Here is a 24025-nt window from a genome sequence, read left to right on the forward strand (position 1 = left end):
ACCTTCTCCACCTGTGTTGCCCCTTTCAATGACCTGTACACCGAGATCTCTCTGACTTTCAATACTCTTGAGGGTTCCACCATTCACTGTATATTCCCTACCTACCTTCCAAAATGCATTATCTCTCATTTGTCCGTATTAAACTCCATCTGCCATCTCTCTGCCCAAGTCTCCAAAGAATCTATATCCTCTGACAGTCCTCATCGCTATCCGCAATTCAACCAACCTTTGTGTCGTCTGCAAACTTACTAATCAGACCAGTTATATTTTCCTCCAAATCATTTATATATACTACAAACAATAAAGGTCCCAGCACTGATCCCTGCGGAACACCACTGGTCACAACCCTCCAATTAGAAAAGCATCCTTCCATTGCTACTCTCTGCCTTCTATGACCTAGCCAGTTCTGTATCCACCTTGCCAGCTCACCCCTGATCCCGTGTGACTTCACCTTTTGTACTAGTCTACCATGAGGGACCTTGTCAAAGGCCTTACTGAAGTCCATATAGACAACATCCACTGCCCTAAGTGCATCAATCATCTTTGTGACCTCCTCGAAAAACTCTATCAAGTTAGTGAGACACGACCTCCCCTTCACAAAACCATGCTGCCTCTCACAAATACGTCCATTTGCTTCCAAATGGGAGTAGATCCTGTCTCGAAGAATTCTCTCCAGTAATTTCCCTACCACTGAAGTAAGGCTCACCGGCCTGTAGTTCCCTGGATTATCCTTGCTACCCTTCTTAAACAGAGGAACAGCATTGGCTATTCTCCAGTCCTCCGGGACATCACCTGAAGACAGTGAGGATCCAAAGATTTCTGTCAAGGCCTCAGCAATTTCCTCTCCAGCCTCCTTCAGTATTATGGAGTAGATCCCATCAGGCCCTGGGGACTTATCTACCTTAATGTTTTTTAAGACGCCCAAGATCTTTTTGGATCTCAATGTGACCCAGGCTATCTACACACCCTTCTGCAGACTCAACATCTACCAATTCCGTCTCTTTGGTGAATATTGATGCAAAGTATTCATTTAGTACCTCGCCCATTTCCTCTGGCTCCACACATAGATTCCCTTTCCTATCCTTCAGTGGGCCAACCCTTTCCCTGGCTACCCTCTTGCTTTTTATGTACCTGTAAAAAGCCTTGGGATTTTCCTTAACCCTATTTGCCAATGACTTTTCGTGACCCCTTCTAGCCCTCCTGACTCCTTGCTTAAGTTCCTTCCTACTTTCCTTCTATTCCACACAGGCTTCGTCTGTTCCCAGCCTTTTAGCCCTGACAACTGCATCCTTTCTCTTTTTGACAAGGCCTACAACATCTCTCTTTATCCAAGGTTCCCGAAAATTGCCGTATTTATCCTTCTTCCTCACAGGAACATGCCGGTCCTGAATTCCTTTCAACTGCCACTTGAAAGCCTCCCACATGTCAGATGTTGATTTGCCCTCAAACATCCACCCCCAATCTATGTACTTCAGTTCCCGCCTAATATTGTTATAATTAGCCTTCCCCCAATTTAGCACATTCATCCTAGGACCACTCTTATCCTTGTCCACCAGCACTTTAAAACTTACTGAATTGTGGTCACTGTTACCAAAATGCTCCCCTATTGAAACATCTACCACCTGGCCGGGCTCATTCCCCAATACCAGGTCCAGTACCGCCCCTTCCCTAGTTGGACTGTCTACATATTGTTTTAAGAAGCCCTCCTGGATGCTCCTTACAAACTCTGCCCCGTCTAAGCCCCTGGCACTAAGTGAGTCCCAGTCAATATTGGGGAAGTTGAAGTCTCCCATCACCACAACCCTGTTGTTTTTACCCTTTTCCAAAATCTGTCTACCTATCTGCTCTATCTCCCGCTGGCTGTTGGGAGGCCTGTAGTAAACCCCCAACATTGTGACTGCACCCTTCTTATTCCTGATCTCTACCCATATAGCCTCACTGCCCTCTGAGGTGTCCTCCCGTAGTACAGCTGTGATATCCTCCCTGACCAGTAGTGCAACTCCGCCACCCCTTTTACATCCCCCTCTATCCCGCCTGAAACATCTAAATCCTGGAACGTTTAGCTGCCAATCCTGCCCTTCCCTCAACCAGGTCTCTGTAATGGCAACAACATCATAGTTCCAAGTACTAATCCAAGCTCTAAGTTCATCTGCCTTACCCGTAGTAATACTTGCATTAAAACATATAGAAAAATAGAACATAGAACATAGAAAATACAGCACAGAACAGGCCCTTCGGCCCACGATGTTGTGCCGAACCTTTGTCCTAGATTAATCATAGATTATCATTGAATATACAGTGCAGAAGGAGGCCATTCGGCCCATTGAGTCTGCACCAGCTCTTGGAAAGAGCACCCTACCCAAAGTCAACACCTCCACCCAACACTAAGGGCAATTTTGGACACCATGGGCAATTTATCTTGGCCAATCCACCTAACCTGCACATCTTTGGACTGTGGGAGGAAACCGGAGCACCCGGAGGAAACCCACGCAGACACGGGGAGGATGTGCAGACTCGGCACAGACAGTGACCCAAGCCGGAATCGAACCTGGGACCCTGGAACTGTGATGCACTTCAGGTCACTAGACCCGCTGTGTTCAGCAACTTCTCCCTGTCTGCTCTGCCTCAGAGCCACACTGTCCCTATTCCCTAGTTCTCCCTCAGTGCTCTCATCTTCTGACCTATTGCACCCATGCCCACCCCCCTGCCATACTAGTTTAAACCCTCCCGTGTGACACTTGCAAAACTCGCGGCCAGGATATTTATGCCTCTCCAGTTTAAATGCAACCCGTCCTTATATAGGTCACCTGCCCCGGAAGAGCTCCCAGTGGTCCAGATAACGGAAACCCTCCCTCCTACACCAGCTGTTTAGCCACGTGTTTAGCTGCTCTATCTTCCTATTTCTAGCCTCACTGGTACATGGCACAGGGAGTAATCCCGAGATTACAACCCTCGAGGTCCTGTCTTTTAACTTTCTGCCTAGCTCCCTGAACTCCTGCTGCAGGACCTCATGCCCCTTCCTGTCTATGTCGTTAGTACCAATATGTACAACGACCTCTGCCTGTTTGCCCTCCCCCTTCAGGATGCTCTCTACCCGTTCGGAGACAGCCTGTTCCCTGGCACCAGGGAGGCAACATACCATCCTGGAGTCTCTTTCACGTCCACAGAAGCGCCTATTTGTGCCCCTGACTATAGAGTCCCCTATTACTATTGCTCTTCTGCACTTTGACCCTCCCTTCTGAACATCAGAGCCAGCCGTGGTGCCACTGCTCTGGCTGCTGCTGTTTTCCCCTGATAGGCTATCCCCCCCGACAGTATCCTAAGGGGTATACCTGTTTGAGAGGGGGACAACCACAGGGGATTCCTGCACTGACTGCCTGCCCTTTCTGGTGGTCACCCATTTCTCTGCCTGCACCTTGGGTGTGACCACATTTATATAACTGCGATCTATGACGCTTTCCGCCACCTGCATGCTCCTAAGTGCATCCAATTGCTGCTCCAACCGAACCATGCTGTCTGTGAGGAGCTCCAGTTGGGTGCACTTTCTGCAGATGAAGCCATCTGGGACGCTGGAAGCCTCCCGGACCTGCCACATCTCACAGTCAGAGCACTGCACCCCTCTAACTGACATTGCGTCAATTAATTAGTAAATTAAAGTTTTAAAAAATTTAAAACTTTCTGTTAACTATCTGTTTCCTAGCACTAGATTTCTACTATAAATGTTAAAGCTAAATATCGTACTCTCCGATCTCTGGCTTAGATATCCCTCTAAATTATGATTAAGTAATTATGTTTAATTGGAACATAGAACATTACAGCGCAGTACAGGCCCTTCGGCCCTCGATGTTGCGCCGACCTGTGAAACCACTCTAAAGCCCATCTACACTATTCCCTTCTCGTCCGTATGTCTATCCAATGACCATTTGAATGTCCTTAGTGTTGGCTAGTCCACTCCTGTTGCAGGCAGGGCATTCCACGTCCTTACTACTCTCTGAGTAAAGAACCTACCTCTGACATCTGTCCTATATCTATCTCCCCTCAATTTAAAGCTATGTCCCCTCGTGCTAGACATCACCATCCGAGGAAAAAGGCTCTCACTGTCCACCCTATCCAATCCTCTGATCATCTTGTATGCCTCAATTAAGTCACCTCTTAACCTTCTTCTCTCTAACGAAAACAGCCTCAAGTCCCTCAGCCTTTCCTCATAAGATCTTCCCTCCATACCAGGCAACACCCTGGTAAATCTCCTCTGCACCCTTTCCAATGCTTCCACATCCTTCCTATAATGCGGCGACCAGAATTGCACGCAATACTCCAAATGCGGCCGCACCAGAGTTTTGTACAGCTGCAACATGACCTCTTGACTCCGAAACTCAATCCCTCTACCAATAAAAGCTAACACACCGTATGCCTTCTTAACAACCCTCTCAACCTGGGTGGCAACTTTCAGGGATCTATGTACATGGACACCGAGATCTCTCTGCTCATCCACACTGCCAAGAATCTTACCATTAGCCCAGTACCCTGTCTTCCTGTTATCCCTTCCAAAATGAATCACCTCACACTTTTCTGCATTAAACTCCATTTGCCACCTCTCAGCCTAGCGCTGCAGTTTATCTGTGTCCCTCTGTAACTTGTAACATCCTTCCGCACTGTCCACAACTCCACCAACTTTAGTGTCATCTGCAAATTTACTCACCCATCTTTCTACGCCCTCCTCCAGGTCATTTATAAAAATGACAAACAGCAGTGGCCCCAAAACAGATCCTTGTGGTACACCACTAGTAACTGGACTCCAGTCTGAACATTTCCCATCAACCACCACCCTTTGTCTTCTTCCAGCTAGCCAATTTCTGATCCAAACTGCTAAATCACCCTGAATCCCATGCCTCCGTATTTTCTGCAGTAGCCTACCGTGGGGAACCTTATCAAACGCTTTACTGAAATCCATATACACCACATCAACTGCTTTACCCTCATCCACCTGTTTGGTCACCTTCTCAAAGAACTCTACAAGGTTTGTGAGGCATGACCAACCCTTCACAAAACCGTGTTGACTATCTCTAATCAAATTATTGCTTTCCAGATGATTGTACATCCTATCTCTTAGAAACCTTTCCAATATTTTTCCCACAACAAAAGTAAGGCTCACTGGTCTATAGTTACCGGGGTTATCTCTACTCCCCTTCTTGAACAAGGTGACAAAATTTGCTATCCTCCAGTCTTCTGGCACTATTCCTGTAGACAAAGATGACTTAAAGATCAAGGCCAAAGGCTCAGCAATCTCCTCCCAAGCTTCCCAGAGAATCCGAGGACAAATCCCATCCGGCCCAGGGGACTTATCTATTCTCACACTTTCCAGAATTGCTAACACCTCCTCCTTATGAACCTCAAGCCCTTCTAGTCTGGTAGCCTGAATCTCAGTATTCTCCTCGACAACATTGTCTTTTTCCTGTGTGAATACTGATGAAAAATCTTCATTTAGCACCTCTCCTATCTCCTCGGACTCCAAGCACAACTTCCCGCTGCTGTCCTTGACTGGCCCTACTCTTACCCGAGTCATTCTTTTATTCCTGACATATCTATAGAAAGCTTTCGGGTTATCCTTGATCCTACCTGCCAAAGACTTCTCATGTCCCCTCCTGGCTCTTACCAGTTAGTTACCAATGCTTACTTTTTTAAATTTAGTGTAGATTCCCACCCAGCCACTCAGGTCACAGCTTTTCTGTGATGTCACTTCAGTTTCCCCCCCACCCCCCCACCCCCCACACACAATTTGAAAAGGTAATAAAAGTTAAAATGAGTAAAAATCACTTACTTACCTTCTGAGGGTCTCAGATGTTCTCGGGTTCTCTCCCTTTCCTGGTTACCTCACTGCACCAAATTAGCAAGTTTCAAATTCTCACTCTGTCTGTGTCTCACTCACTCAGGCTGTGTCTCCTTGACCAGCGCACCGCTGGGAGTGTTTGATGGGGACAGTGTAGAGGGAGCTTTACTCTGTATCTAACCCCGTGCTGTACCTGTCCTAGGAGTGTTTGATGGGGACTAGTGTAGAGGGAGCTTTACTCTGTATCTAACCCCGTGCTGTACCTGTCCTGGGAGTGTTTGATGGGGGTAGTGTAGAGGGAGCTTTACTCTGTATCTAACCCCGTGCTGTACCTGTCCTGGGAGTGTTTGATGGGGGTAGTGTAGAGGGAGCTTTACTCTGTATCTAACCCCGTGCTGTACCTGTCCTGGGAGTGTTTGATGGGGACAGTGTAGAGGGAGCTTTACTCTGTATCTAACCCCGTGCTGTACCTGTCCTGGGAGTGTTTGATGGGGACAGTGTAGAGGGAGCTTTACTCTGTATCTAACCCCGTGCTGTACCTGTCCTGGGAGTGTTTGATGGGGACAGTGTAGAGGGAGCTTTACTCTGTATCTAACCCCGTGCTGTACCTGTCCTGGGAGTGTTTGATGGGGACAGTGTAGAGGGAGCTTTACTCTGTATCTAACACCGTGCTGTACATGTCCTGGGAGTGTTTGATGGGGACAGTGTAGAGGGAGCTTTACTCTGTATCTAACCCCGTGCTGTACCTGTCCTGGGAGTGTTTGATGGGGACAGTGTAGAGGGAGCATTACTGTGTCCACTGTTTGCAGGAGTGTTTTATGATTGTGTTTGTTTCCTTGCCGTAGCTCCTGACATTGCTGAAGAGGAGGGTGATATGAGCCAGACCGAGAGTACAGAAGATGCTAATTCTGTGACTGGGCCACTGTCCAGAGGGGAAATGGAGCAGACAAAGGTGCCCCCAGGAAATATTTGCATGGTCCCCACTGGGCCCTCTGAACAAGGTACTGTGAACCCCACCCACCCGCTTCCTGCCCCCATTCCCTTCACCCACCCGCTTCCTGCCCCCATTCCCCCCACCCACCCGCTTCCTGCCCCCATTCCCCCCACCCACCCGCTTCCTGCCCCCATTCCCCTCACCCACCCGCTTCCTGCCCCCATTCCCTTCACCCACCCGCTTCCTGCCCCCATTCCCTTCACCCACCCACTTCCTGCCCCCATTCCCTTCACCCACCCGCTTCCTGCCCCCATTCCCTTTACCTTCCCGCTTCCAGTCCCCATTCCCCCCACCCACCCGCTTCCTGCCCCCATTCCCCCCACCCACCCTCTTCCTGCCCCCATTCCCCTCACCCACCCGCTTCCTGCCCCCATTCCGCTCACCCACCCGCTCCCTGCCCCCATTCCCTTCACCCACCCGCTCCCTGCCCCCATTCCCCTCACCCACCCGCTTCCTGCCCCCATTCCCCTCACCCACCCGCTCCCTGCCCCCATTCCCTTCACCCTCCCGCTTCCTGCCCCCATTCCCTTCACCCTCCCGCTTCCTGCCCCCATTCCCCCCCACCCAACCGCTTCCTGCCCCCATTCCCTTCACCCACCCGCTTCCTGCCCCCATTCCCCTCACCCACCCGCTTCCTGCCCCCATTCCCCTCACCCACCCGCTTCCTGCCCTCATTCCCCTCACCCACCCGCTTCCTGCCCCCATTCCCTTCACCCTCCCGCTTCCAGTCCCCATTCCCCCCACCCACCCGCTTCCTGCCCCCATTCCCCCCACCCACCCTCTTCCTGCCCCCATTCCCCTCACCCACCCGCTTCCTGCCCCCATTCCGCTCACCCACCCGCTCCCTGCCCCCATTCCCTTCACCCACCCGCTCCCTGCCCCCATTCCCCTCACCCACCCGCTTCCTGCCCCCATTCCCCCCAACCCCCCGCTTCCTGCCCCCATTCCCCCCAACCCCCCGCTTCCTGTCCCCTTTCCCCCCACCCACCCGCTTCCTGCCCCCATTCCCCCACCCACCCACCCACCCGCTTCCTGCCCCCATTCCCCCACCCACACACCCGCTTCCTGTGCCCATTCCCCCCACCCGCCCGCTTCCTGCTCCCAACCCCCCCCCGCTTCCTGCCCCCATTCCCTCACCGACCCGCTTCCTGCCCCCATTCCCCCCATCCACCCTCTACCTGCCCCCATTCCACCCACCCACCCGTTTCCTGTCCCCCCTCATCCAAAGACTATAAATATATTGAATGTAACCTCATGTCTGTTTTTACTCTCTGTCCGTAAGGTATCACGTGTCACCATGTCCACCCCCAAAACGTCTGAGCCTCCGAAAGAGCCATTGTTCACAACACTCTCCGCACTTAAACTAAAATACCACACCGGAAAAGCAACAATCCTTCACTGTCTTTAAGTTCACTAAAGCCAATCCAATAGATAGACTTTTATCCCCCTCGAGCCCCCAGTTGTTATGGGAGAGGTGTTCTCAGAACCCCAAATGTATCACGAGTTCAACCAACCCCCACCTTTAATGGATTGTTTCTTTTGAAGCACACAGCTTGTTCCCCAGGTGTGGGATTACAATTATGGACACGTGGTTTTTAAAACAAAACAATGTTAATTCCATGAACTTCCCTGGGTGAATGCGGTCTGCTCTCTGCCGGGTGAATGCGGTCTGCTCTCTGCCGGGTGAATGCGGTCAGCTCTTGCCGGGTGAATGCGGTCCGCTCTCGCCGGGTGAATGCGGTCCGCTCTCTGCCGGGTGAATGCGGTCCGCTCTCCCCTGGGTGAATGCGGTCCACTCTCGCCGGGTGAATGCGGTCCGCTCTCCCCTGGGTGAATGCGGTCCGCTCTCCCCTGGGTGAATGCGGTCCGCTCTCCCCTGGGTGAATGCGGTCTGCTCTCGCCGGGTGAATGCGGTCCGCTCTCCCCTGGGTGAATGCGGTTCGCTCTCCCCTGGGTGAATGCGGTCAGCTCTCGCCGGGTGAATGTGGTCCGCTCTCCCCTGGGTGAATGCGGTCCGCTCTCCCCTGGGTCAATGCGGTTCGCTCTCGCCGGTGAATGTGGTCCGCTCTCCCCTGGGTGAATGCGGTCCGCTCTCGCCGGGTGAATGCGGTCCGCTCTCCCCTGGGTGAATGCGGTTCGCTCTCCCCTGGGTGAATGCGGTCCGCTCTCCCCTGGGTGAATGCGGTCCGCTCTCGCCGGGTGAATGCGGTCCGCTCTCCCCTGGGTGAATGCGGTCCGCTCTCCCCTGGGTGAATGCGGTCCGCTCTCCCCTGGGTGAATGCGGTCCGCTCTCGCCGGGTGAATGCGGTCCGCTCTCCCCTGGGTGAATGCGGTCCGCTCTCGCCGGGTGAATGCGGTCCGCTCTCCCCTGGGTGAATGCAGTCCGCTCTCGCCGGGTGAATGTCGCCCGTTCAACCATCCATGGCAGAGCAAACCTGCTTGATCAGCGCCCCATCCACCACCTCCAACATTCACTCCCTCCTCCACCAAGAACAGCGGGGTGCAGAGTCTACAAGATACATTGGAGAATTTGCTTAGCCTCCTTCAACAGCACCTTCCAAACGCACGGCCACTACCATCTAGAAGGACAAGAGCAGCAGATACCTGGGAACCCCACCACCTGGAGGTTCCCCTCCAAGTCACTCACCACCCTGACTTGGAAATATATCGCCGTTTCTTCACTGTCGCTGGGACAAAACTCTATAACTCCCTCCCTAACAGCACTCTTGATGTACCTACACCTCGGGACTGCAGCAGTTCACCACCTCCTTGGGGGCAATTAGGCCAATAAATCTTTTCCTTTCCAGCCATGTTCCAATTCTGAAAATGAATACAAAAAGCCCTCGAGCCCGTATTTCTACAAACACATCTAATGGTCGCCTTTCACTTCACTTCATGTGTGGTGCGGCTTGCTGAAATATTTCCCAACTCGATAATAGTACTGGCCGCCTCCTGTGCTGTCAGGATTCTTGTGAGTTGCCCCATGGATGGAATGTTTCTGCTGTGACTTTGTTCCTTACTCTGTACATGCTCCCCTTTGCTCTGTGCACTGTCGATACGATGATGAGGGGATCATTCGGTTCATAGATTATCATAGAATTTACAGTGCAGAAGGAGGCCATTCGGCCCATCGAGTCTGCACCGGCTCTTGGAAAGAGCACCCTACCCAAGATCCACACCTCCACCCTATCCCCATAACCCAGTAACCCCACCCAACACAAAGGACAATTTTGGACACGAAGGGCAAGTTCTCCCAGTGAGCCAGAGAGAAGACAGAGCCAGGAGTGAGACACAGCAAAAAGTGAGTTTGGGAATTTGAATCGAGGTGGGAATTGAATTGAATTGAATCAAAGAACAAAGAACAAAGAAATGTACAGCACAGGAACAGGCCCTCCGGCCCTCCAAGCCCGTGCCGACCATGCTGCCCGACTAAACTACAATCTTCTGCACTTCCTGGGTCCGTATCCCTCTATTCCCATCCTATTCATGTATTTGTCAAGATGCCCCTTAAATGTCACTATTGTCCCTGCTTCCACCACCTCCTCCGGTAGCGAGTTCCAGGCACCCACTACCCTCTGTGTAAAAAAACTTGCCTCGTACATCTACTCTAAACCTTGCCCCTCTCACCTTAAACCTATGCGCCCTAGTAATTGACCCCTCTACCCTGGGGAAAAGCCTCTGACTATCCACTCTGTCTATGCCCCTCATAATTTTGTATACCTCTATCAGGTCTCCCCTCAACCTCCTTCGTTCCAGTGAGAACAAACCGATAAGGACATTTAAGGGGCATCTTGACAAATATATGAATAGGATGGGAATAGAGGGATACGGACCCAGGAAGTGTAGAAGATTGTAGTTTAGTCGGGCAGCATGGTCGGCACGGGCTTGGAGGGCCGAAGGGCCTGTTCCTGTGCTGTACATTTCTTTGTTCTTTGTCCACACCGACCCCTCCCCCGTCCACGCCGACCCCTCCCCGTCCACACCGACCCCTCCCCCATCCACACCGACCCCTCCCCCATCCACACCGACCCCATCCGCACCGACCCCTCCCCCGTCCGCACCGACCCCTCCCCCGTCCGCACCGACCCCTCCCCGTCCCCACCGACCCCTCCCCCATCCCCACCGACCCCTCCCCCGTCCACGCCGACCCCTCCCCCATCTGCTCCCACACGATCCCTCCCCCATCCGCTCCCACACCCACACCGACCCTGACCCCTCCATCCGCTCCCACACCGACCCCTCCCCCATCCACACTGACCCCTCCCCATCCACTCCCACACCCACCCCTCCCCCATCCGCTCCCACACCCACCCCTCCCCATCCACACCGACCCCTCCACCATCCACTCCCACACCCACACCTCCCCCATCCGCTCCCACACCCACCCCTCCCCATCCACACCCACCCCTCCCCCATCTGCTCCCACACCCACCCCTCCCCCATCTGCTCCCACACCGACCCCTCCCCCTTCCGCTCCCACACCCACACCGACCCTGACCCCTCCATCCGCTCCCACACCGACCCCTCCCCCATCCACACTGATCCCTCCCCATCCACTCCCACACCCACCCCTCCCCCATCCGCTCCCACACCCACCTCTCCCCCATCCACACCCATCCCTCTCCCATCCACACCCTGACCCCATCCACACCGACCCCGACCCCATCCACACCGACCCCGACCCCATCCACACCGACCCCGACCCCATCCACACCGACCCCGACCCCATCCACACCGACCCCGACCCCATCCACACCGACCCCGACCCCATCCACACCGACCCCGACCCCATCCACACCGACCCCGACCCCATCCACACCGACCCCGACCCCATCCACACCGACCCCGACCCCATCCACACCGACCCCGACCCCATCCACACCGACCCCGACCCCATCCACACCGACCCCGACCCCATCCACACCGACCCCGACCCCATCCACACCGACCCCGACCCCATCCACACCGACCCCGACCCCATCCACACCGACCCCGACCCCATCCACACCGACCCCGACCCCATCCACACCGACCCCGACCCCATCCACACCGACCCCGACCCCATCCACACCGACCCCGACCCCATCCACTCCCACACCCACCTCTCCCCATCCACACCGACCCCTCCCCTATCCACACCCACCCCTCCCCATCCACACCCACCCCTCCCCCATCTGCTCCCACACCGACCCCTCCCCCTTCCGCTCCCACACACACACCGACCCCGACCCCTCCATCCGCTCCCACACCGACCCCTCCCCCATCCACACTGACCCCTCCCCATCTGCTCCCAGACCGACCCCTCCCCCATCCACAGTGACCCCTCCCCCATCTGCTCCCACACCGACCCCTCCCCCTTCCGCTCCCACACCCACAACGACCCCAACCCCTTCATCCGCTCCCACACCGACCCCTCCCCCATCCACACTGACCCCTCCCCCATCCGCTCCCACACCGACCCCTCCCTCATCCACACTGACCCCTCCCCCATCTGCTCCCACGCCCACCCCTCCCCATCCACTCCCACACCCACCCGTCCCCCATCCGCTCCCACACCTACCCCTCCCCCATCTGCTCCCACACCCACCCCTCCCCCATCCACACCCACCCCTCCCCCATCCGCTCCCACACTGATTTTGGGTCTGCGGATGAGGTGTGAGTTACAATTTGCATTTGCACTGATGGGGGATGGAGGTGTGAATGTTAGATGTTGGATCTTCTTTTTGATTTTCATTGTGTTCCTTTTGGGCAATTGAGTTGGGATTGTTTTTGTTTGCGTATGTGTGTGTCCAAGCGAGGATAGGGGCGGAATCAATAGGTGGGATAATGTCTGACGCCATGGGCGGGGGCCACCAAGCTAGCTGGGCGGGCTAGCTCACGGAAGCGCAGTGGGGGGTGAGCAGATGTTATGCTTGTTGACGCCGGCTGTGTGTATAGTGCTGTTACTGGGTGCGAGAGGGGGGGGGAAATGTTCTGCTGACGGGGAGGGGCTTTTGCTGCGGGACAACAGGGAGGTCGGGGACGGAGGCTGCCTGGGGGCGGGCCTGCGGATGAATGGGTTGCGAGCTGGAGACTGGCCCAAGAAAGGTGATGGCTGATCGGCGGGGGAGGGGGGAGTGGAGGCGGGGGGGGGTGGGCAGGGTGAGAAGCCCCCCAACCAGGCTGATCACATGGAACGCAAGAGGGCTAAATTGGCCGGTTAAGAGGGCAAGTGTGTTCGCTCATTTGAGCGGACTGAAGGCAGACGTGGTAATGTTGCAGGAGACGCACCTTCGAGTAACTGACCAGGTCAGGTTAAGGAAGGGATGGGTCGGACAGGTTTTCCACTCGGGGCTGGACTCGAAGACTAGAGGGGTCGCGATCCTGATTAATAAGCGAGTGTCATTCGAGGCGGGAAGAATGGTTGCGGATGTGGGGGGTCGGTATGCTATGGTCAGTGGGAAGCTGGAGGGACTGCTGGTGGTAATCGGGAATATGTATGCGCTAAATTGGGATGATGTGGAGTTCATAAGGAGGATGTTGGGGAAGATCCCGGACCTGGATTAGCATAAGATGATCATGGTGGGGGGGTCATCGACCCAGGGCTAGACCAGCAGATTGGGGGCGGGGGGGTGGACCCATGGAGATTCGGGCGGCCGAGAGTGAAGGAGTTCTTCTACTCACACGTGCATAATGTGTACTCCCGGACTGACTTTTTTTATCCTGAATAGGGCTTTACTGACAGGAGATTGGCCATGATAAATTGCCCTTAGTATCCAAAATTGCCCTTAGTGTTGGGTGGGGTTACTGGGTTATGGGGATAGGGTGGAGGTGTTGACCTTGGGTAGGGTGCTCTTTCCAAGAGCCGGTGCAGACTCGACGGGCCGAATGGCCTCCTTCTGCCCTGTAAATTCTATGATGAGTAGTGGACAGCGATCACAATCTCGGACCATGCCCCGCACTGGGTTGACCTACAGGTGAGCAAGGAGGGTGGCCAACGCCCGCACTGGAGGCTGGACATGGGACTTTTAGCTGATGAGGAGGTGTGTGGGTGGCTGAGGAAATGTATCCAGAACTATCTGGAACTCAACGACACGGGGGAAGTTTCGGCTGCAGTATTTCCTTTATCAGTCAGTCCGTCTCTGCTCTGTCTGCAATGGACTGGGAGGTGCTGAAGGCGGTGGTTAGAGGGGAGCTGATCTCGATTCGGGCCCACAGGGAGAAGGCAGGCAGAGCAGCGACGGACCGACTGATAAAGGAAATACTACAGGTCGACAGGAGTTACGTGGAGGCCCAGAGGCAGGGCTTCTAAGGGAACAACTGAGGCGACAGGCGGAATTTGGCTTGTTAACTACAGGGAAGGCGGTGGAGCAGCTGAGGAATGCGAGGGGGGCGATCTATGAATATGGGGAGACGGCCAGCAGAATGTTTGCGCAGCAGCTCCGAAAGAGGGAGGCAGCCAGGGAGATTGGGGAAGTAAGGGACGGGGATGGGAACCTGGTCGGAGATGCAGCTGGGGTCAATAAGGCATTTACGGAATTCTACAGCAGGCTGTATGAGTCGGAACCCCAGCTGGGCCGGAGGGGGTGAGGCAATTCTTAGGGAGGCTGAAGTTCCCAAAGGTGGACAAAGGGTTGGTAGAAGGGCTGGGGGCCCCGATCGGGATGGAAGAGATAGCAGAGGGGCTGAAGGCCATGCAGGCGGGTAAAGCCCCGGGGCCGGAAGGGTACCCAGTGGAGTTTTACAAAAAGTTCTCTGGGGTGCTGGGGTCGCTGCTGATGAGGACATTTAATGAGGCAAGGGGGAGAGAGGGGCTTCCCCCGACGGTGTCACAGGCCACTATCTCATTGATCCTGAAGCGGGATAAGGACCCCGAGCTGGGCGGGTCCTACAGACCAATCTCCCAACTAAATGGAGACGCCAAACTGTTGGCTAAGATCTTGTCCTCGAGGATTGATGACTGCGTTTCAGGACGTGATTGGGGAGGACCAGACGGGATTTGTTAAGGGGAGGCAGTTGGCGGCCAACGTAAGAAGGCTGTTGAATGTAATTATGATGCCTCCAGAGGGTAGGGTTGTGGAGGTAGTGGCCGCAATGGACGCAGAGAAGGCATTTGATCGAGTGGAATGGGATTATCTGTGGGAGGTGCTGGGGCGGTTTGTGTGGGGCTTCATTGACTGGGTTAAGCTGCCTGATCAGGCGCCTGTGGCAAGTGTTCGGACGAACAGGTTGACTTCGGGCTATTTTAGGCTGCACCGGGGGATGAGGCAGGGATACCTCCTCTCCCCACTGCTGTTGTTCGCACTGGCCATAGAGCCGCTGGCAATTGCGCTGAGAGACGCTCAAGGGGCTAGTCCGGGGGGGGGGAGGGTTGGAACACAGTGTCTCGCTATACGCGGACGACCTGCTCTTATATGTGTCGGACCCATTGGAAGGGAGGAAAGAAATTATAGGGAACCTAGGTGACTTTTTGGCCGATTTTTGGGTTATAAATTGTCTTATTACATGCCCTCAGTGCTCATGCACCTCTTGTAATCCAACACCACACAATTCGGGTGGGGTAGGACCGAAAAAATGTACCTCGAGCGGGAGCCACCAGATGTGCGACCACTCACTCGATGGCCGTCACCGGAAGTGAGGGAGGTTGATTCCCTTGTTTGACAAGAAGAATCGGGGAAAGATGGGAATGTGGAATTAGAAACTAGCATCAGCCATACAAAGAACAAAGAAATGTACAGCACAGGAACAGGCCCTTCGGCCCTCCAAGCCCGTGCCGACCATACTGCCCGACTAAACTACAATCTTCTACACTTCCTGGGTCCATATCCCTCTATTCCCATCCTATTCATATATTTGTCAAGATGCCCCTTAAACGTCCCTATCGTCCCTGCTTCCACCACCTCCTCCGGTAGCGAGTTCCAGGCACCCACTACCCTCTGTGTAAAAAAACTTGCCTCGTACATCTACTCTAAACCTTGCCCCTCTCACCTTAAACCTATGCCCCCTAGTAATTGACCCCTCTAACCTGGGGAAAAGTCTCTGACTATCCACTCTGTCTATGCCCCTCATAATTTTGTAGACCTCTATCAGGTCGCCCCTCAACCTCCTTCGTTCCAGTGAGAACAAACCGAGTTTATTCAACTGCTCCTCCCAGCTAATGCAAATGATCCTATTGAATGTAGAACAGCTTCAATGGGCTGAATGGTCATCTCCTATGTTGTATGTTTGCGAAACAGCTGAGCTGTTTAAATTGGGGTGCTCAAGAAGCAGGATTTAGAGGAGTGTAGATATGAGGTTTGATCCGCTCGAGATTACAGAGATAGGCTGAAGCTATTGAATTTTTAGAAAAAGATAAGATTTTTCAAATTAAGGTGTTGCTTCATTATTGGTTAATGTAGGTCAGCAAACTGAGCTGCTGGATGAATGGGGCATGAGTTCAGGCACAGACGCTGTGTGTGAGGTCTGCTCGGAGTGCATTGGAATAACAGTAACAGCCTTGTGTTTTCCAGAGAATGAGCATTATCGAGTGATGAACGAGTTGTACACCGCGTGTAAGACTGGAGACGTGCAGCATCTGCGCAGCTTACTGTGCGATGTGCTCCCATTGGACAGTACAGACCATGGCCGCTCTGACCAGACCAATTCTTCCAGTAAGGTGGCCGAGACCACATCAGAAACGGACAAGGAGCAACAATCAGAGACTCCCAGGCAAATGGGACACGGCAAAGGCAGCGAGCTGGAAACTGAGCCGAACACAGCAGACAAGCTCAGCACTGGGCCCCTTGGGAAGCTGGCTTCATGGCCTTCAGTGGTGACAGTGCCGATATTGTGCGAAACACTCGATGAGACCGGGTTCACGCTGCTACACGTGGCTGCTGCTGCCGGGCAGCCTGATGTCCTTCGGCTGCTGATGGATGCCGGCTCCGATCCTGCCATCAGGTGAGGCTGCCCTCCACACAGCTTCAACCTTTAACCACTGCTTCGGTCCAAGTGGGAATACCATGTCCAATTCTGGGAACTCACCACACTTCAGAAGGATTTCATGGCCTTGCTGAGGGTGCATTGTGAGGAGGAGGGGGCCGGTTTAGCTCAGTTGGATGGTTTGTGATGCAGAGCGAGGCCAGCAGCGTGGGTTCAATCCCCGTACCAGCTGTGGTTATTCATGAAGGCCCCGCCCTCTCAACTTGCCCCTCGCCTGAGGTGTGGGGTTCTCAGGTTAAATCACCACCAGACAGCTCTGCCCCTCAAAGGGGCAAGCAGCCTATGGCCATCTGGGGCTCTGGTGATGTTACCTTTTTACTTTATTGTGAGGAGGATAGTGAAAGACTTCAAAATAAGGTAAGGAGGGAGGGAGGTGGAACTGGTGCAAACCTGGCACTAATTAATATTGAGGAAATTAGATTAGTTAATCAAACCCAATGAAGAATGGGTAGGTTATCTGTTGCGGTATGTGGGTGCTGATGGACACCAGTGTGATCCAACACAAACCCGTCTGCAGTAAGAGCGGCTCGAGAAACTTTGGCTCAGAGTTAACTCGAGTCTGCGATACGTCGAGGAAGGAGAATTTACCTGAGCAGGTTTTGCCAGAGGGCAGTTCCGCTCTGGTTTTCTGATTTGTTCCAGCAGCAGGGAGGACAGGAGGTTGTCACGGTGAGGCAGGTATGGGGATTGAGACATTAGAACTGCAGGAGCCTCGGTCTTTGCAGTTGTCCCACCAGGTTTGAGGTTCTGGCAGCTGGTTTGGGTGAAAGTGGCGGCTGGAGGATGGTGAGCGCACACTGGCCGTGACACAGAGACCATTCAAATGCAGTGAGTAATTAGGAATGTAATGGTATTGTGGGGCTGTATAGTCAGAGGAATAGACACCATTGTCTGTATCCCAGAGTGTTTGTGCAGACGACTGTGTTTTGTGTATAGGAATAGAGATGTTTTACTGCAATTGTACAGAGTATTGGTGAGATCACACCTGGAGTATTGTGGGTAGTTTTGGTCTCCTTATCTGAGGAAGGATGTTCTTGCTGTGGAGGGAGAGCAGCGAAGGTTTACCCGGCTGATTCCTGGGGTGGCGGGACTGTCATATGAGGAGAGACTAAGTCGGTTAGGATTCTATTCATTGGAGTTTAGAAGAGTGAGAGGGGATCTCATAGAAACTGACAAACTTCTAACAGGATTAGACAGGATTCATGTTCCTGATGGTGGGGGGAGTCCAGAATTAGGGGTCATAGTTTGAGGATAAACTATTCTATGATTCTATGATAAGGGGTAAACCTTTTAGGACTGAGGTGAGGAGAAATTTCTTCACCCAGAGAGCGGTGATTCTGTGAAATCCGCTGCCACAGAAAGTAGTTGAGGCCAAAATGTTGTGTAATTTCAAGAGGTAATTGGAGATAGCTCACGGGACTCAAGGAATCAAGGGATATGGGGGGAAGACGGGATCAGGGTATTAGAATATAGAACAGTACAGGCCCTTCGGCCCATGATCTTGTGCCGATCATTTATCCTAATCTAAGATCAACCTAACCTACACCCCTTCAATTTACTGCTGTCCATGTGCCTGTCCAAGAGTCGCTTAAATGTCCCTAATGACTCTGACTCCACCACCTCTGCTGGCAGTGCGTTCCACACACCCACCACTGTGTAAAGAATCTCCTCTGACATCTCCCCTATACCTTCCTCCAATCATCCATGTCGTGAACAGGGGAACAACATTCGCCTCCCTCCAATCATCCGGTACTACTCCAGTGGAGAGTGAGGTCGAAAAGATCATCGCCAACGGCGCAGCAATCTCCTCCCTCACTTCCTGTAGTAACCTTGGGTGTATCCCGTCTGGTCCAGGGGACTTATCTATTCTGATGCTTTTCAAAATTTCCAGCACATCCTCCTCAATATCAACCTGTTCGAGCCGATTAACCCAGTTCACGCTGTTCTCATGAGTATTGAACTTGATGATCAGCCATGATCATAATGAATGGCGGAGCAGGCTCGAGGGGCCGAATGGCCTCCTTCTATTTTCTGTGTATGTTTCTGCGTAGGAGTAGGTTTTGCTTGAGGGGTATGAGCATCTCGGGGTAAAATGAAGAAACAGAACCTCAGGTAATAGTGACTGGATTATTAACTGAGCCGCAAACCGATCGATAAGATTAGAGGTTTGAATGCGTGGCACACAGATTGATGCGGAAAAGCTGGGGTTCCATTCATGGAGCACTTGCACTGGGGAAAGTGGGAGTTGCACCGTTGGGACAGTCTTCACTGCTGGAGCAGTGTTCTGATGTGCTATTAGGATGGTTGAGAGGGCTTTAAAATAGGGAGCGAGTGATTGTGAGGGAACGTGATAAATTAAAGGGCAAAGCAAGAGATCAATCTGTATCGTGATGGTCGCAGCGTGACAGGAAGGAAGCGCACGAGTGGAAATATGTGCGATCTGATGGTCACTGAGACATGGCTGCAAGACGGGAATGTGAATTTTGGAAGGATAGGAAGCTGGGGGAGGGGTTCAGTAAGCACTAGTTCAATCGCAATAGATGATCTTAGTTCTGATGAACAAGATACACAATCAGTTTTTAACAGGAATAAGAAATAACAACGGTGAACCCGAACTCGCTACATCAGGCTTGTCAAACCCTTTCTGCAAGGGGCCACATTTCAATATTTTTGGCAAATTTTGAAGGATAGGATTTAGTGCCCTGGGTCTGCGTGGGTCTCGGCCTCATAACCCAAAGATGTACAGGGTAGGTGGATTGGCCACGCTAAATTGCCCCTTGGAAAAAATGAATTGGGTACTCTAAATTTTACAAAGAACTTAATGAGCAAAAATAAAGCAGCAAAAATAAAGCCATGTGAAAGCTGATGATGATTTAAAATGGTGACTATAGTGTGAGAGGATCAAATTATGTTTCTTTGGCTCACTCTGTCTCTCTGTATTTATTCACTGACCCGCACCCGGACCCACAGCGTGAGTTGTATCAGTGAGGGCGATGTTGCGCCGACCTGTGAAACCACTCTAAAGCCCATCTACACTATTCCCTTATCGCCCATATGTCTATCCAATGACCATTTGAATGCCCTTAGTGTTGGCGAGTCCACTACTGTTGCAGGCAGGGCATTCCACGCCCTTACTACTCTCTGAGTAAAGAACCTACCTCTGACGTCTGTCCTATATCTATCTCCCCTCAGTTTAAAGCTATGTCTCCTCGTGCTAGACATCACCATCCGAGGAAAAAGGCTCTCACTGTCCACCCTATCCAATCCTCCGATCACCTTGTATGCCTCAATTAAGTCACCTCTTAACCTTCTTCTCTCTAACGAAAACAGCCTCAAGTCCCTCAGCCTTTCCTCATAAGATCTTAATATCATCCCTCCATACCAGGCAACATTCTGGTAAATCTCCTCTGCACCCTTTCCAATGCTTCCACATCCTTCCTAAAATGCGGCGACCAGAATTGCACGCAATACTCCAAATGCGGCCGCACCAGAGTTTTGTACAGCTCCAACATGACCTCATGGCTCCAAAACTCAATCCCTCTACCATTAAAAGCTAACACACCGTACGCCTTCTTAACAACCCTCTCAACCTGGGAGGCAACTTTCATTGATCTATGTACATCTACACCGAGATCTCTCTGCTCATCCACACTGCCAAGAATCTTACCATTATCCCAGTACCCTGTCTTCCTGTTATCCCTTCCAAAATGAATCACCTCACACTTTTCTGCATTAAACTCCATTTGCCACCTCTCAGCCCCAGCACTGCAGCTTATCTATGTCCCTCTGTAACCTGTAACATCCTTCTGCACTGTCCACAACTCCACCGACTTTAGTGTCATCTGCAAATTTACTCACCCATCCTTCTACGCCGTCCTCCAGGTCATTTATGAAAATGACAAACAGCAGTGGCCCCAAAACAGATCCTTGTGGTACACCACTAGTAACTGGACTCCAGTCTGAACATTTCCCATCAACCACCACTCTTTGTCGTCTTCCAGCTAGCCAATTTCTGATCCAAACTGCTAAATCACCCTGAATCCCATGCCTCCGTATTTTCTGCAGTAGCCTACCGTGGGGAACCTTATCAAACGCTTTACTGAAATCCATATACACCACATCAACTGCTTTACCCTCATCCACCTGTTTGGTCACCTTCTCAAAGAACTCAATAAGGTTTGTGAGGCATGACCTACCCTTCACAAAACCGTGTTGACCATCTCTAATCAAATTGATCCTTTCCAGATGATTATACATCCTATCTCTTATCAACCTTTCCTAGTTTTTGCCCACAATAGAAGTAAGGATCACTGGTCTATAGTTACCTGGGTTGTCTCTACTCCCCTTCTTGTCCCCTAGTTCAACATTTGCTATCCTCCAGTCTTCTGGCACTATTCCTGTAGACAAAGGTGACTTAAAGATCAAAGCCAAAAGCTCAGCAATATCCTCCCTAGCATCCCAGAGAATCCTCGGATAAATCCCATCCGGCCCAGGGGACTTATCTATTTTCACACTTTCCAGAATTGCTAACACCTCCTCCTTATGAACCTCAAGCCCTTCTAGTCTAGTAGCCTGAATCTCAGTATTCTCCTCGACAACATTGTCTTTTTCCTGTGTGAATACTGATGAAAAATATTCATTTAGCACCTCTCCTATCTCCTATTAAGGGGCTGGTTTAGCACACTGGGCTAAATCGCTGGCTTTGAAAGCAGACCAAGGCAGGCCAGCAGCACGGTTCGATTCCCGTACCAGCCTCCCCAAACAGGCGCCGGAATGCGGCGACTATGGGCTTTTCACAGTAACTTCATTGAAGCCTACTCGTGACAATAAGCGATTTTCATTTTCATTTCCTCGGACTCCAAGCACAACTTCCCACTACTGTCCTTGACTGGCCCTACTCTTACCCGAGTCATTCTTTTATTCCTGACATATCTATAGAAAGCTTTAGGGTTCTCCTTGATCCTACCTGCCAAAGACTCCTCATGTCCCCTCCTGGCTCTTCTTAGCTCTCTCTTTAGGTCCTTCCTAGCTAACTTGTAACTCTCGAGCGCCCTAACTGAATCTTCATGTCTCATCTTTACATAAGCCTCCTTCTTCCTCTTGACAAGTGTTTCGACTGCTTTAGTAAACCACGGATCCCTCGCTCGACCACTTCCTCCCTGCCTGACCGGTACGTACTTATCAAGGACACGCAGTAGCTGTTCCTTGAACAAGCTCCACATTTCCGTTGTGCCCATCCCCTGCAGTTTTCATTTCCATCCGATGCATCCTGCCTCATTGCATCATAATTGCCCTTCTCCCAGATATAACTCTTGCCCTGCGGTATATACCTATCCCTTTCCATCACTAAAGTAAACGCAATCGAATTGTGGTCACTATCACCAAAGTGCTCACCTACCTCCAAATCTAACACCTGTCCTGGTTCATTACCCAGTACCAAATCCAATATGGCCTCGCCTCTCGTTGGCCTATCTACATACTGTGTCAGGAAACCCTCCTGCACACATTGGACAAAAACAGACCCATCTAAAGTACTTGAACTGTAGCGTTTCCAGTCAATATTTGGAAAGTTAAAGTCCCCCATAACAACTACCCTGTTGCTTTCGCTCCTATCTAGAATCATCTTTGCAATCCTTTCCTCCACATCTCCGGAACTTTTCGGAGGCCTATAGAAAACCCCTAACAGGGTGACCTCTCCTTTCCTGTTTCTAACCTCAGCCCATACTACCTCAGTAGGCGAGTCCTCATCAAACGTCCTTTCTGCCACCGTAATACTGTCCTTGACTAACAATGCCACCCCTCCCCCGCTTTTACCACCCTCCCTGAGCTTACTGAAATATCTTAACCCCGGCGCCTGCAACAACCATTCCTGTCCCTGCTCTATCCATGTCTCCGAAATGGCCACAACATCGAAGTCCCAGGTACCAACCCATGCCACAAGTTCACCCACCTTATTCCGGATACTCCTCGCATTGAAGACACACTTTAAACCACCTTCCTGCCTGCCGGTACACTCCTGCAACTTTGAAACCTTACTCATGACCTCACTACTCTCAACCTCCTGTATACTGGAGCTACAATTCAGGTTCTCAAGCCCCTGCTGAACTAGTTTAAACCCTCCCGAAGAGCTTTAGCAAATTTCCCCCACAGGATATTGGTACCCCTCTGGTCCAGGTATAGACCATCCCGTTTGTAGAGGTCCCACCGACCCCAGAATGAGCCCCAATTATCCAGAAATCTGAATCCCTCCGGCCTGCACCATCCCTGTAGCCACATGTTCAACTGCTCTCTCTCCCTATTCCTCATCTCGCTATCACGTGGCACAGGTAACAACCCAGAGATAATAACTCTGTTTGTCCTAGATCTAAGTTTCCACCCTAGCTCCCTGAATTCCTGCCGTACATCCCTATCCCTTTTCCTACCTATGTCGTTGGTACCTATGTGGACCACGACTTGGGGCTGCTCCCCCTCCCCCTTAAGGATCCCGAAAACACGATCCGAGACATCACGGACCCTGGCACCTGGGAGGCAACACACCAACCGCGAGTCTCTCTCATTCCCACAGAATCTCCTATCTATCCCCATAACTATGGAGTCTCCAATGACTAATGCTCTACTCCTCTCCCCCCTTCCCTTCTGAGAAACAGGGACAGACTCTGTGCCAGAGACCTGTACCATGGCTTACCCCTGGTAAATTGTCCCCCCCAACAGTATCCAAAGCGGTATACTTGTTACCAAGGGGAACGACCACAGGGGATCCCTGTACTGACTGCTTCGTCCCAGCCCCTCTCTCCGTCACCCATCTATCGTTATTCTTCGGAGTAACTACATCCCTGAAGCTTCTATGTATAACCATCTCTGCCTCCCGAATGATCCGAAGTTCATCCAGCTCCAGTTCCCTAACGCGGTTTCTGAGGAGCTGGAGATGGGTGCACTTCCCACAGATGAAATCAACAGGGACACTCAGTAGGCGAGTCCTCATCAAACGTCCTTTCTGCCACTGTAATACTGTCCTTGACTAACAATGCCACCCCTCCCCCGCTTTCACCACCCTCCCTGAGCTTACTGAAATATCTTAACCCTCACCTCAAACATTCTGCAGGAGGAACATTGCACTACCTTCGCTGCCATCCCCTCTAGATAAAAAAAAGAGCTTACCTGTTATTCACTCCCCTTCTCAGCAAGCACTGACTCAGCAACCTCTGCGCCCCGCACAATAACACCTGAAGGGGAATTAAAGAAAA

At 52.1% G+C, this 24025-nt stretch overlaps 1 protein-coding gene across 1 annotated transcript in view; it reads left to right on the forward strand.

The window, feature by feature from the left end:
* LOC140385675 (tRNA endonuclease ANKZF1-like) overlaps window positions 1-24025 on the forward strand; it is a 191171-nt gene that overhangs the window by 105649 nt on the left and 61497 nt on the right. Inside the window, 2 exon segments of the mRNA XM_072468078.1 lie at window positions 6673-6828; window positions 16310-16739. Coding sequence (XP_072324179.1) covers window positions 6673-6828; window positions 16310-16739 — 586 coding nt within the window.

Source organism: Scyliorhinus torazame, chromosome 2 (assembly GCF_047496885.1).
Source record: "Scyliorhinus torazame isolate Kashiwa2021f chromosome 2, sScyTor2.1, whole genome shotgun sequence".
Lineage (NCBI taxonomy): Eukaryota > Metazoa > Chordata > Chondrichthyes > Carcharhiniformes > Scyliorhinidae > Scyliorhinus > Scyliorhinus torazame.